At 46.9% G+C, this 12500-nt stretch overlaps 1 protein-coding gene across 1 annotated transcript in view; it reads right to left on the minus strand.

Moving 5' to 3' along the window:
- LOC310771921 (rod cGMP-specific 3',5'-cyclic phosphodiesterase subunit alpha-like) overlaps positions 1 to 12500 on the minus strand; it is a gene marked incomplete at its 3' end in the record, with an annotated part of 27689 nt that overhangs the window by 7888 nt on the left and 7301 nt on the right. The window contains exons 7-10 of the mRNA XM_083664421.1: positions 12056 to 12103; positions 8958 to 9107; positions 3369 to 3512; positions 1304 to 1369 (exon numbers count right to left, since the gene is read on the minus strand). Coding sequence (XP_083520547.1) covers positions 1304 to 1369; positions 3369 to 3512; positions 8958 to 9107; positions 12056 to 12103 — 408 coding nt within the window. The remainder of the gene's footprint in view (positions 1 to 1303; positions 1370 to 3368; positions 3513 to 8957; positions 9108 to 12055; positions 12104 to 12500) is intronic.

Consider the following 12500-nt stretch of genomic DNA (forward strand, 5'->3'; position numbering starts at 1 on the left):
CTGACTCTCTACGTACAACCTTCCTGTCCCTAGCTATGGCCCCTTTTACCTAGCCCCGCCCCCTTCCTTGATGGAACAGACGCGACATGCGGCCACAGTGACCTTGAACTTTGACCCTTGGCTTTTTGAGCCAAATTTGAAGAAATTCCCTGAGAGAGATTACGTGAACGAGCACGAAACGGTGGCGGTCGTGAAGTCACAGTGACCTTGAACTTTGACCTCCAAAATCGAATCAGTTCATCCTCGAGTCCAAATTGATGTTTGAGCTAAATTCGAAGAAATTCTGCCATGGCATTCCTGAGATATCGTGTTAACAAGCATGAAACGGGAGGTCGTGAGGTCACAGCGACCTTGAACTTTGACCACCAAAATCGAATCACTTAATCATTGAGTCCAAGTGGATGTTTTAGCCAAATCCCCTCAAGGCGTTCCTGAGATATCACATGAACGAGCATGAAGATGGTGGTCATGAGGTCACAGTGAGATTGAACTTTGACCACCAAAATCAAATCAGTTCATCCTTTTTTTCTGTGCCCCCCCCCCCCATTTTCTGTGCAATTGTACTTGGCCAATTTCTCCCTGCTGCTCTGGTCGCTGCTCCACCCTCTGCCGATCTGGGGAGAGCCGTAGACTAGCACCATGCTTCCTCCGACACATGCGCAGTTGCCAGCCGCTTCTTTTCACGGGACAGCAGGCAGCTTCACCGTGGGAGGATTATGCTATTCCCACCCGTTCCCTTGCACCCGAACAGGCGCCCCGACCGACCAGAGGAGGCGCTAGTGCTAATCAGTTCATCCTTGAGTCCAAGTGGTGGTTTGAGCCAAATTTGACGCAATTCCATCAAGACGTTCCTGTGATATCGCCTTATATCGCCGGGCAGAGGCAAAAATTCACCCCACGTAAAGTCTTCCTGAACAGGGAAATATAGCTATAAACCAATATACATATACAGTATATATACCACCTAAACCAAGACCGAGTCAAGACCAAGACCGTTATTTGTTTTGTCAGAGAGGAAGAAGTGATAATGTTACTGTCTTTTCTCACTGAAGTCAATTAAAATTGTTTTTCTCTTCTTGCTTAAACACCAAACACAGTGTTGTGAATTTAAATCCGGCCAAATTGCCAAAATGGTTCTGTAAACAGGGAAAGCACGTTTAACCGCTCTGACATTGTTGATTTCCCTGTTGTTGCTGTAATTGTTTTGTTGTCAGTGATCTTATGGTTATGGTTACTGCTGTTCTCCATGTTGTTATTGCGGTCGTCTTCATTTTTGCGGTTGTTTGTTGTTGTTGTTGTTTACCAGAATCTCCTGGAGCTCCTCCTCCTCGCACTCATCAGGTTCCTTCCCCCACCTCTCCCTGGTGTTCTGGATGTACACACACACACACACACACACACACACACACACACACACACAAACACACACACACACACACACACACACACACACACACACACACACACACACACACACACACACACACACACACACCTTGGATGTAATAGTACAGTATCAATCAAGTCACTCTCAGGCCAAACCAGGTTCTCTCTCCCCCCCTCTCTCTTTTGGTCTCCCTCTTGCTCTGTCTCTCTCCCTATCGCTCTCTCCCTCTCTCCCTTTCCATCAGTCTCTCCCTCTCTGTCAGTCTCTCCCTCTCTCTCTGTCTATCTCCCTCTCTCTCTCTCTGTCATTCTCTCCCTCTCTCTCTGTCATTCTCTCCCTCTCTATCTGTCAGTCTCTCCCTCTCTCTCTCAGTCGCTCCCTCCCTCTGTCAGTCAGTCACTGCCTCCCTCTCTCTCAGTCTCTCCCTCCCTCTCTCTCTCTCCGTCTGTTAGTCTCTCTGTCTATCGCCCTCTCTCTCTCTCTGTCAGTCTCTCTCTCTCTCCCTCTCTGTCACAAACTAGGTTGTTTTAAGCAGCTTCTTATACTAATGAGCTACTGCTCTGATTGGCTGGCCATTCTGGAAGGCCCGGCCTCCTCTTAGCACTGACTGGTCGATTTCAGGTCCAAAATCTGACTGGCTTGTACAAGGGGGCGTGAAGTCGGCATAGTAATATGATTACTGTGATGACTTCACACACCTCAAAGTTCCAAAATCACCTTACTGTAGATACTATGAATGACCACATCCTCAGATACCTTCCCCAGAAGAATGTACAGATTATCAGGACATCAATCCCAAGATCTCTCTATAGAGAGCCGCAGGGATGACGTATTTTTGTAGTCAGAACGCGGACGTCCCGGACTTCCTGGTTCTTCACTGTTTCTGTCTATGGGATTTTTGAATGGGTTTTTGCCGCGATGCTTCAAATACGGTCTCTGGGCAATGCAAGATTAATCAAACGCGAACTATCTTCACACATAAGGACCACTTTCATGAGTTTTGTAGCGTAAATGCGAGCCCTAGAAGTAAAAAGCTCGAGGTAAGCTAATCCAGAACTACACACTGTCGCATAGGCTTCCACGTCACGTCAGCACTCAACCTGGACTGTTGTTGATATGTGCACTGATTACCCCGGGCTGAACGGGGCTGAACCAGGTGAGGGAAAGAGAATTTCCGTGTTCGTCCTTTGAAGTGGTGACGTTATTGACGTATATATCCCCGTCGACTCAACAGTGTAGTCTCATTTAGCCGTTTGCTAGCTAGCCGCCCTTTTAACGGCACGTAAAAGCTTCAAAACTCATAAAAGTGGTCCTCGTGTGTTAAGATGATATTACTAAACACTGGTTCGCGTTTGATTAAGCCAGCGTTGCCCAGAGAGCTTATTAGAAGCATCGCGCCAAAAACCCATTCAAAACTCCCATAGGCGAAAACAGTGAAGAACCAGGACTGTTAGCATCGATGATTTCCGGACTCGTTCCTGCGGCTTTCTATTGCAGTCATTCCAAAGTGTGGGCCGTGGAGGTACTGCAAGTGGGCTGCGAGTTTGGCTTCCGACATTCCCGATTTTTGCTGGCAATCAAATGACTGTAGTAGGCTCATTTCTAAAGGAAATGTGACGATCCTGGTAGCATATGAAACTGGAAGACCTAAGACATCCATTGCTCCCCAGGCTGTCATGCTAGCTTGTCGGGAAGGGGGGCTAAATAATGCCCCAAATGTAGGTTCAATTTGGGCGAGGGATAAACTATTTCAATGGGTTCCCCTTAAACTCTCAATTTATTTGATTGATAGCTTGTGGATTGATTTCATTTTTCTTCTGTTGTTGCTCGTCACGGTTTGTCTCAACAAATTAGCAATGGGGGAGAGAATGTTAACAATCTGGCTTTTGGGTCGCCGCAATTATTGGCCGGGGAAAAAGTCACGTCGGCCACACCCCACTAGTTAGGCCATGTCTTGGTCTGCGTCGATGTAGCTACTAACCAGGATGTTCTGGATCTCGTCCTTGCGGCACTTGACGTGGTACATCACCATGTCCTGGAAGATGTCCTTCCTGTTCTCCAGCCTGTTCATCTTGTCGTAGGTGTCAGAGATCAGCACCGACCAGCCCAGGAACTGGCTCAGGGACTGCAGGCGCACGCGTGCATGCATGTGCGTAGGGGTTATGGGAGTGAGGAGTGAGGAGAGGGAAGGAGAGAGAGGAACAGATAGAGAGAGAGACAATATTAACATATGCTATTCCCATCATCTACCTGGCACAGAGCACACAACGTTCCTACATAAATTAAGACACTCAATTACAGAGTGCAGGAGTCACTTACAGAGTGCAGGAGTCACTTACAGAGTGCAGGAGTCACTTACAGAGTGCAGGAGTCACTTACAGAGTGCAGGAGTCACTTACAGAGTGCAGGAGTCACTTACAGGAGTCACTTACAGAGTGCAGGAGTCACTTACAGGAGTCACTTACAGAGTGCAGGAGTCACTTACAGGAGTCACTTACAGAGTGCAGGAGTCACTTACAGAGTGCAGGAGTCACTTACAGGAGTCACTTACAGAGTGCAGGAGTCACTTACAGAGTGCAGGAGTCACTTACAGAGTGCAGGAGTCACTTACAGGAGTCACTTACAGAGTGCAGGAGTCACTTGCAGAGTGCAGGAGTCACTTACAGAGTGCAGGAGTCACTTACAGAGTGCAGGAGTCACTTACAGGAGTCACTTACAGAGTGCAGGAGTCACTTACAGAGTGCAGGAGTCACTTACAGAGTGCAGGAGTCACTTACAGGAGTCACTTACAGAGTGCAGGAGTCACTTACAGAGTGCAGGAGTCACTTACAGAGTGCAGGAGTCACTTACAGAGTGCAGGAGTCACTTACAGGAGTCACTTACAGAGTGCAGGAGTCACTTACAGAGTGCAGGAGTCACTTACAGAGTGCAGGAGTCACTTACAGGAGTCACTTACAGAGTGCAGGAGTCACTTACAGGAGTCACTTACAGAGTGCAGGAGTCACTTACAGAGTGCAGGAGTCACTTACAGGAGTCACTTACAGAGTGCAGGAGTCACTTACAGAGTGCAGGAGTCACTTACAGAGTGCAGGAGTCACTTACAGGAGTCACTTACAGAGTGCAGGAGTCACTTACAGAGTGCAGGAGTCACTTACAGAGTGCAGGAGTCACTTACAGGAGTCACTTACAGAGTGCAGGAGTCACTTACAGGAGTCACTTACAGAGTGCAGGAGTCACTTACAGGAGTCACTTACAGAGTGCAGGAGTCACTTACAGAGTGCAGGAGTCACTTACAGGAGTCACTTACAGAGTGCAGGAGTCACTTACAGAGTGCAGGAGTCACTTACAGAGTGCAGGAGTCACTTACAGGAGTCACTTACAGAGTGCAGGAGTCACTTACAGAGTGCAGGAGTCACTTACAGAGTGCAGGAGTCACTTACAGAGTGCAGGAGTCACTTACAGGAGTCACTTACAGAGTGCAGGAGTCACTTACAGAGTGCAGGAGTCACTTACAGAGTGCAGGAGTCACTTACAGGAGTCACTTACAGAGTGCAGGAGTCACTTACAGAGTGCAGGAGTCACTTACAGAGTGCAGGAGTCACTTACAGGAGTCACTTACAGAGTGCAGGAGTCACTTACAGGAGTCACTTACAGAGTGCAGGAGTCACTTACAGAGTGCAGGAGTCACTTACAGAGTGCAGGAGTCACTTACAGAGTGCAGGAGTCACTTACAGGAGTCACTTACAGAGTGCAGGAGTCACTTACAGAGTGCAGGAGTCACTTACAGAGTGCAGGAGTCACTTACAGGAGTCACTTACAGAGTGCAGGAGTCACTTACAGGAGTCACTTACAGAGTGCAGGAGTCACTTACAGAGTGCAGGAGTCACTTACAGGAGTCACTTACAGAGTGCAGGAGTCACTTACAGAGTGCAGGAGTCACTTACAGAGTGCAGGAGTCACTTACAGGAGTCACTTACAGAGTGCAGGAGTCACTTACAGAGTGCAGGAGTCACTTACAGAGTGCAGGAGTCACTTACAGGAGTCACTTACAGAGTGCAGGAGTCACTTACAGGAGTCACTTACAGAGTGCAGGAGTCACTTACAGAGTGCAGGAGTCACTTACAGGAGTCACTTACAGAGTGCAGGAGTCACTTACAGAGTGCAGGAGTCACTTACAGAGTGCAGGAGTCACTTACAGGAGTCACTTACAGAGTGCAGGAGTCACTTACAGAGTGCAGGAGTCACTTACAGAGTGCAGGAGTCACTTACAGAGTGCAGGAGTCACTTACAGGAGTCACTTACAGAGTGCAGGAGTCACTTACAGGAGTCACTTACAGAGTGCAGGAGTCACTTACAGAGTGCAGGAGTCACTTACAGGAGTCACTTACAGAGTGCAGGAGTCACTTACAGGAGTCACTTACAGAGTGCAGGAGTCACTTACAGAGTGCAGGAGTCACTTACAGGAGTCACTTACAGAGTGCAGGAGTCACTTACAGAGTGCAGGAGTCACTTACAGAGTGCAGGAGTCACTTACAGGAGTCACTTACAGAGTGCAGGAGTCACTTACAGGAGTCACTTACAGAGTGCAGGAGTCACTTACAGGAGTCACTTACAGAGTGCAGGAGTCACTTACAGAGTGCAGGAGTCACTTACAGAGTGCAGGAGTCACTTACAGGAGTCACTTACAGAGTGCAGGAGTCACTTACAGGAGTCACTTACAGAGTGCAGGAGTCACTTACAGGAGTCACTTACAGAGTGCAGGAGTCACTTACAGAGTGCAGGAGTCACTTACAGAGTGCAGGAGTCACTTACAGGAGTCACTTACAGAGTGCAGGAGTCACTTACAGGAGTCACTTACAGAGTGCAGGAGTCACTTACAGGAGTCACTTACAGAGTGCAGGAGTCACTTACAGAGTGCAGGAGTCACTTACAGAGTGCAGGAGTCACTTACAGAGTGCAGGAGTCACTTACAGAGTGCCTGATCCTGCTTTATGTAAAAACACGTTCAGCCTTCAAAGACAATGACACCATTCTGTCTCATTTCACAAGAGGCGCCGCTGCTTTGGAGGCAGAAATGATCCGATTGGTTGAGATAAAGCCGTTTTTCTTTTGGAGCAGAAGTTAGAATTATCTGCGAACTTGAAAGGCAAAGAAGCAACTCTGGTCAAACTATATACACAAACATATGAATGCAATGTTTGGTTTTTCTTCATTCACGGCCATGTCATTCATGATGTTGAAGCTCAGCAGCTAGCTAACTAGCTTACCTACATAGCCACAGGCTACTGTATTATAGCCTATGCAGTATGGCTAGAATATAGTTTGAACTTGGAAGAAAAAACTTGGGAAAAAATCCCTTTCCGCTCCCTGCAAGCTCTTCCTGAATGACCGGTTGCGACCATTTATGGATTTCCTTGCAGCTCCCTGTGTGTCGAATCTGTCAATCTCAAATGCCTCCGCTGCTGTGAAACAACAACAACGTACGCTAGCTCGTTGCTACACGCTGAGTATGGCAAAGTTTTGACCAAGATTTGGATCCTGCAATAAAGCAGGCCTGCTTGGTACTTTCAGCGGATGGTCGTAAAGATAACAGAGCCTTTTTTCCCGCTAGTCCAGAGTGAGAGTAACAGCAGCCAGACTCTCTCCTGCACGCGTACAGCGCGAAACAGAGAGGGTTTGGCAAGCGAGACTAGTAGCAGGCTAGGTAATAACAGCTCCTCTTGTCTATTCACTGAGCTTCAGTCTATAGGACGAAACAGCGTGACATCACAACCACCCAGAAATGCGGAACCGCGCAGCAGTCAACTAGTATGAGTTGTGCCAAACAAACGTTAATATCTCAAAAACTATACATCACATCGTTTATATTTTGACATTCTGAGTGAGAGCAGAATTAGCTCTCAAGAGTCTGATGTATTTATATGCATGTCGTGTTAAAGTTGTGTGAACTGTCACAGTTTTTTTAAATGAAGTGAATTTAGTAAACAGCACAGCCTGCTAGAGTGAGACACTCAAGGCTGGCTCCATAGGGTCCCATTCTAAAGTGACCCGTTTCCCCCCAGTGACGCTGTTTGTTTGTTTGTTTGTTTACCAAAATGCAGCCTCTAAAATGCTTAGAGGCTACTTAGCCAGGAAAATGTTGCTTCTTTGACTCTGCTCAACTCAACCTTTTTCCTTTTCTGTTGCTGCAGTGCTGAGTTTCTCTTCTCTGTTCAGCCATGGTGGCTAATAGCCAGTAATAGCCAGAGATAGCCACTGGCTATCACTGCTCATGCTAACTAGCCACTTCTTCTATTTAATCCCAAACAAACGGAGTTTAGAACAGCGAATGGAAAAGCTTTGAAGTAGATCTAGCCTGAAACACTAGTGATGTTCTAGTGAACGGCAGGTACACGTACTTATGTGAAGGTGTTGAAGTGAAAAGTATGAGTGTGAGCTAGTTGATTTAAAGGGCCAGCAGCAGGAGTGTGAGCTAGTTGATTTAAAGGGCCAGCAGCAGGAGTGTGAGCTAGTTGATTTAAAGGGCCAGCAGCAGGAGTGTGAGCTAGTTGATTTAAAGGGCCAGCAGCAGGAGTGTGAGCTAGTTGATCTAAAGGGCCAGCAGCAGGAGTGTGAGCTAGTTGATTTAAAGGGCCAGCAGCAGCAGTGTGAGCTAGTTGATTTAAAGGGCCAGCAGCAGGAGTGTGAGCTAGTTGATTTAAAGGGCCAGCAGCAGGAGTGTGAGCTAGTTGATTTAAAGGGCCAGCAGCAGGAGTGTGAGCTAGTTGATTTAAAGGGCCAGCAGCAGCAGTGTGAGCTAGTTGATTTAAAGGGCCAGCAGCAGGAGTGTGAGCTAGTTGATTTAAAGGGCCAGCAGCAGGAGTGTGAGCTAGTTGATTTAAAGGGCCAGCAGCAGCAGTGTGAGCTAGTTGATTTAAAGGGCCAGCAGCAGGAGTGTGAGCTAGTTGATTTAAAGGGCCAGCAGCAGCAGTGTGAGCTAGTTGATTTAAAGGGCCAGCAGCAGGAGTGTGAGCTAGTTGATTTAAAGGGCCAGCAGCAGGAGTGTGAGCTAGTTGATTTAAAGGGCCAGCAGCAGGAGTGTGAGCTAGTTGATTTAAAGGGCCAGCAGCAGGAGTGTGAGCTAGTTGATTTAAAGGGCCAGCAGCAGCAGGATCAAACTGGCAGCAGAGAGGAAGACAGATCTTCAGTAAAAAGCCTTGAGGCCCAATGATAAATAATGCAGACACTCTGAACGGCCCGGCTTTATTTATAAAGCAATGACTCACTGTTGTCACACTCACACACACGCACGCACGCACACACGCACGCACACACACACACACACACACACACACGCACGCACGCACGCACGCACACACACACACACACACCTGCGAGCACACACATAACCACAATCACACACAGATATGCACACACACACACAAACAAAAATGAAACACATACACAATACAGTATGCAAACACAGGTGGACCGATACACACAACACACACACACAGGGGCACGTGCACCACACACACACACACACACACACACACACACACACACACACGCACACACACACAGCCTGTACCTCCATTAGAGTTTCGTCCATTTCATCAAAGGGTTTTCCGTCCTTCCTGTTATAGAACGTGGCCACGCCCACTATCTCTTCCTTCTTGTTGACGATTGGCAGGGAGAGGACGTTCTTAATGGTCCAGCCAGAGTTATCCAGAGGCTCTTTCTGCACGCACACACGCATGCGCACACACACACACACACACACACACACACACACACACACACACACACACACACACACACACTTTCATATCTTTATTTGTGTTCACATTTAGAGACAAGAAATCCTTGAACACAAACAATAATAGATGCACAAACAATGGGACGTTTCAGAATGATGAATGTGTCTAGTCTGAGTCTATGGATAAAAGAAACAGCGCCTCCTCCAAATGTGGCGACTCCCAATTATTGCAGAAACGGAGCAGAATTTGGCCAGAGCCTTGGCAGTCCTGCCCTCTGCAGGCCACTTACGAGCACCCTATGGACATGACCAAGGCTTCCAAATATACATATAAATACGAGCAATTTTGTCTTAGAATCTCACTACTATAATAAGACAAAGGGGCTGTGCGGCCCACAATTGCTCAACTGCTGAGCAGGCGAGGCCGCACAGCAGTGTGAGCTGAGGCCGCACAGCAGTGTGAGCTGAGGCCGCACAGCAGTGTGAGCTGAGGCCGCACAGCAGTGTGAGCTGAGGCCGCACAGCAGTGTGAGCTGCGTCTGCAAGACCTTGAGGGTGATCCATCAAGGCACAGTACAAATGAGTGCTGCTAGCTGAGCGTGTGAGCAGCATGCGTGTGCATGCGCAGTGTGCGAGGCAGGGCAAGCACGTGGAGCGTGCAAGCTGCATACGCTGGAAATACTGGAAATGGGTGCATGGCACGCTCTGTTTCTAGTAGGCTAAATTGTCATCTAAATTGTTACTTCTAAAGGTAACATTAAAGGAACACTCCGCCCATTTTCAACCAGCTTTGTATCATTAGAACATCAGTAGTAACGCTAAAGGTAAACCTCTCCCCAGACCCAAAACCTAACCTCTGCCCAGACCCTAAACCTAATCTCCCCAGACCCTAACCCTAACCCTAAAATCTCCGGAAACCACGCCCACCCCTGTATCAACGTACGTTACCATTTTACAATTTTGGAGCCGAAATTGTAACATAGCAACGTTGGTCCAAAACGTTGCTATTTTACAATTGTCTGTGAGACTGTGTTGATGCTTATTACAGTAACAGTGTTAAAGTGTTTTAAGGTGGATTTATCCTTTTAAGCAGTGGAAGTGACTTTAAGTTCTAGTGTCTCTCAAATCAACTCTCAATAACTGTCAGACTATTCATCATTCATCTAGTCTGACAGTTATTGAGAGTTGATTTGAGTTAATGAGTTATTAATTTGAGTTAGTGTGGACCAGTGATGTCACTGGTCCACACTTTAACACTCAATAACTGTCAAATGAAATGACAGACTTCAAAACAGTTTACAGTTTTCTGATATACTACTGATGTCCTAATGATACAAAGCTGGATGAAAATGGGCAGAGTGTTCCTTTAACATCAACATTACCCGGACGGACAACCAACGAGGAACAGTCTAATAGCTGGTTGAGAGACACTAGAACTTAAAGTCACTTCCACTGCTTAAAAGGATAAATCCACCTTAAAACACTTTAACACTGTTACTGTAATAAGCATCAACACAGTCTCACAGACAATTGTAAAATAGCAACGTTTTGGACCAACGTTGCTATGTTACAATTTCGGCTCCAAAATTGTAAAATGGTAACGTACGTTGATACAGGGGTGGGCGTGGTTTCCGGAGATTTTAGGGTTAGGGTTAGGGTCTGGGGAGATTAGGTTTAGGGTCTGGGCAGAGGTTAGGTTTTGGGTCTGGGGAGAGGTTTACCTTTAGCGTTAGGGTCTGGGAGAGGTTAGAAAACCGAAAATCTCCGGAAACCACGCCCACCCCTGTATAAACGTATGTTACCATTTTACAATTTCGGAGCTGAAATTGTAACATAGCAACATTGGTCCAAAAACGTTTCTATTTTACAATTTTTGGGGGAGATCTATACTGTAGGTGAGATACGTTTCATTCCTGCTTCTATTTAGTCGTTTGGTGTGTTTTTCTTCTTGGTGGATAAGCGGCCAATCATAGAGGAGGTGACATCACCTCCAGATATTCCCAGAGTCCCTCACAATCAAAGAGCGAGGAGCTTCTTTCTAGAGACGCCATTTTGCACCAAGAGACGTTCAACAATCCCACAGAGAGAGATCCATCGTAGAAGAGTAGAGAGAGAGCAGTTTGTCCACACAGGAGCAGGAGAGAGACCAACTGCAACTGCTCACCAACTGACAGTGAGACAGGTTCAGGGAAAATGGAAGAGGATCTGAAGGCAATTTTTGCGTGAACATTGAGCAGAGAATGATCTGTGATGCAGGATAAATGCATGGAGAGGGACTTCTCCACCGGCAACCACTATATCAGACACTGAGTATAATAACCAGAAGTACAAGAGCAGCTTTATGGCCCTCAAGAAAGCAATTTAGAACGATATGGTAAGGAGATCAGTGAATGGGGGGGGGGATATATTATTAAACTAGAACTATATAGCAGACTGTATCTTTACGATTGCTCTCAAGTGGCCTCTTACAGCCCCATTATAAAGGCTACATTAATTTTTCATACATTACCTCTATAGCTCCACATTATTTTGCTTAACAGGGCAGGGAAGTAAAGGACTAACACCTAATGCAATTACTGTCATCTGACTGCAAAATGCTGTTGTAATAATCTAATAATAAAATTATCCTGCTAAAAATTCTGGGAATTAGCCCCCCCCCCCCATTGGCTCTACAAGGAATCGCGATTAGAGACAGAAAGCGCCGCGGCTCAAAGCCGCGAAACATGCACACACGCACACGCACACACGCACACACACACACACACACAGACACACGCTTCACCCGCACGCACACCCGCACACACACACGGTGCCAAGAGAGAGGGGGGAGAGGGGGGTGGGGGGGTTTGAAGGCTCGAACCTGCGCAAACCTGCACCGCTTACTGATTTGTATGTACTGTAACGCTGCGGTGTGGGCGTGGCCATCTTACCTGGAAGTCGAAAGTTTCATCCTCGGCCGCATTCATTATGTTACAAATCTGTTGACACACATGAGAAGATAGAAGGTAAGGAGATTTGCTCTGGTTCCATTTGGTTTTGAACAAAAACAAATAGGGTACATATACTGTAAGGCATATCTACAGTATTCACCTTATTCCTGGACCTACGTTTCCCATGATTCTCAGCGGTTGCCGGTTGTCGACTTCCTGTTTAAATTTTTTTCACTAGCAAGGAGGTGCGTGAGGTGAGGTGGAGTTGATATTTACGCTCCTGATGCAGCTTGAGCTCACCAATGAAGATATTCTGTGTTTTCCAGGAAGTCAAAGTAACGGGAGTTCATTTCATGGAGAGACTTGAAATAGTTTCGCTGTCCTTCAGCTAAGAGAAGCTTATTCAAAACCCCCTCGTGTGGTCTCAAAAAATCCATTAGTGCCA

This window comes from Poromitra crassiceps, assembly GCF_964638095.1.
Source record: "Poromitra crassiceps genome assembly, contig: HAP1_SCAFFOLD_1503, whole genome shotgun sequence".
Taxonomy (NCBI): domain Eukaryota; kingdom Metazoa; phylum Chordata; class Actinopteri; order Beryciformes; family Melamphaidae; genus Poromitra; species Poromitra crassiceps.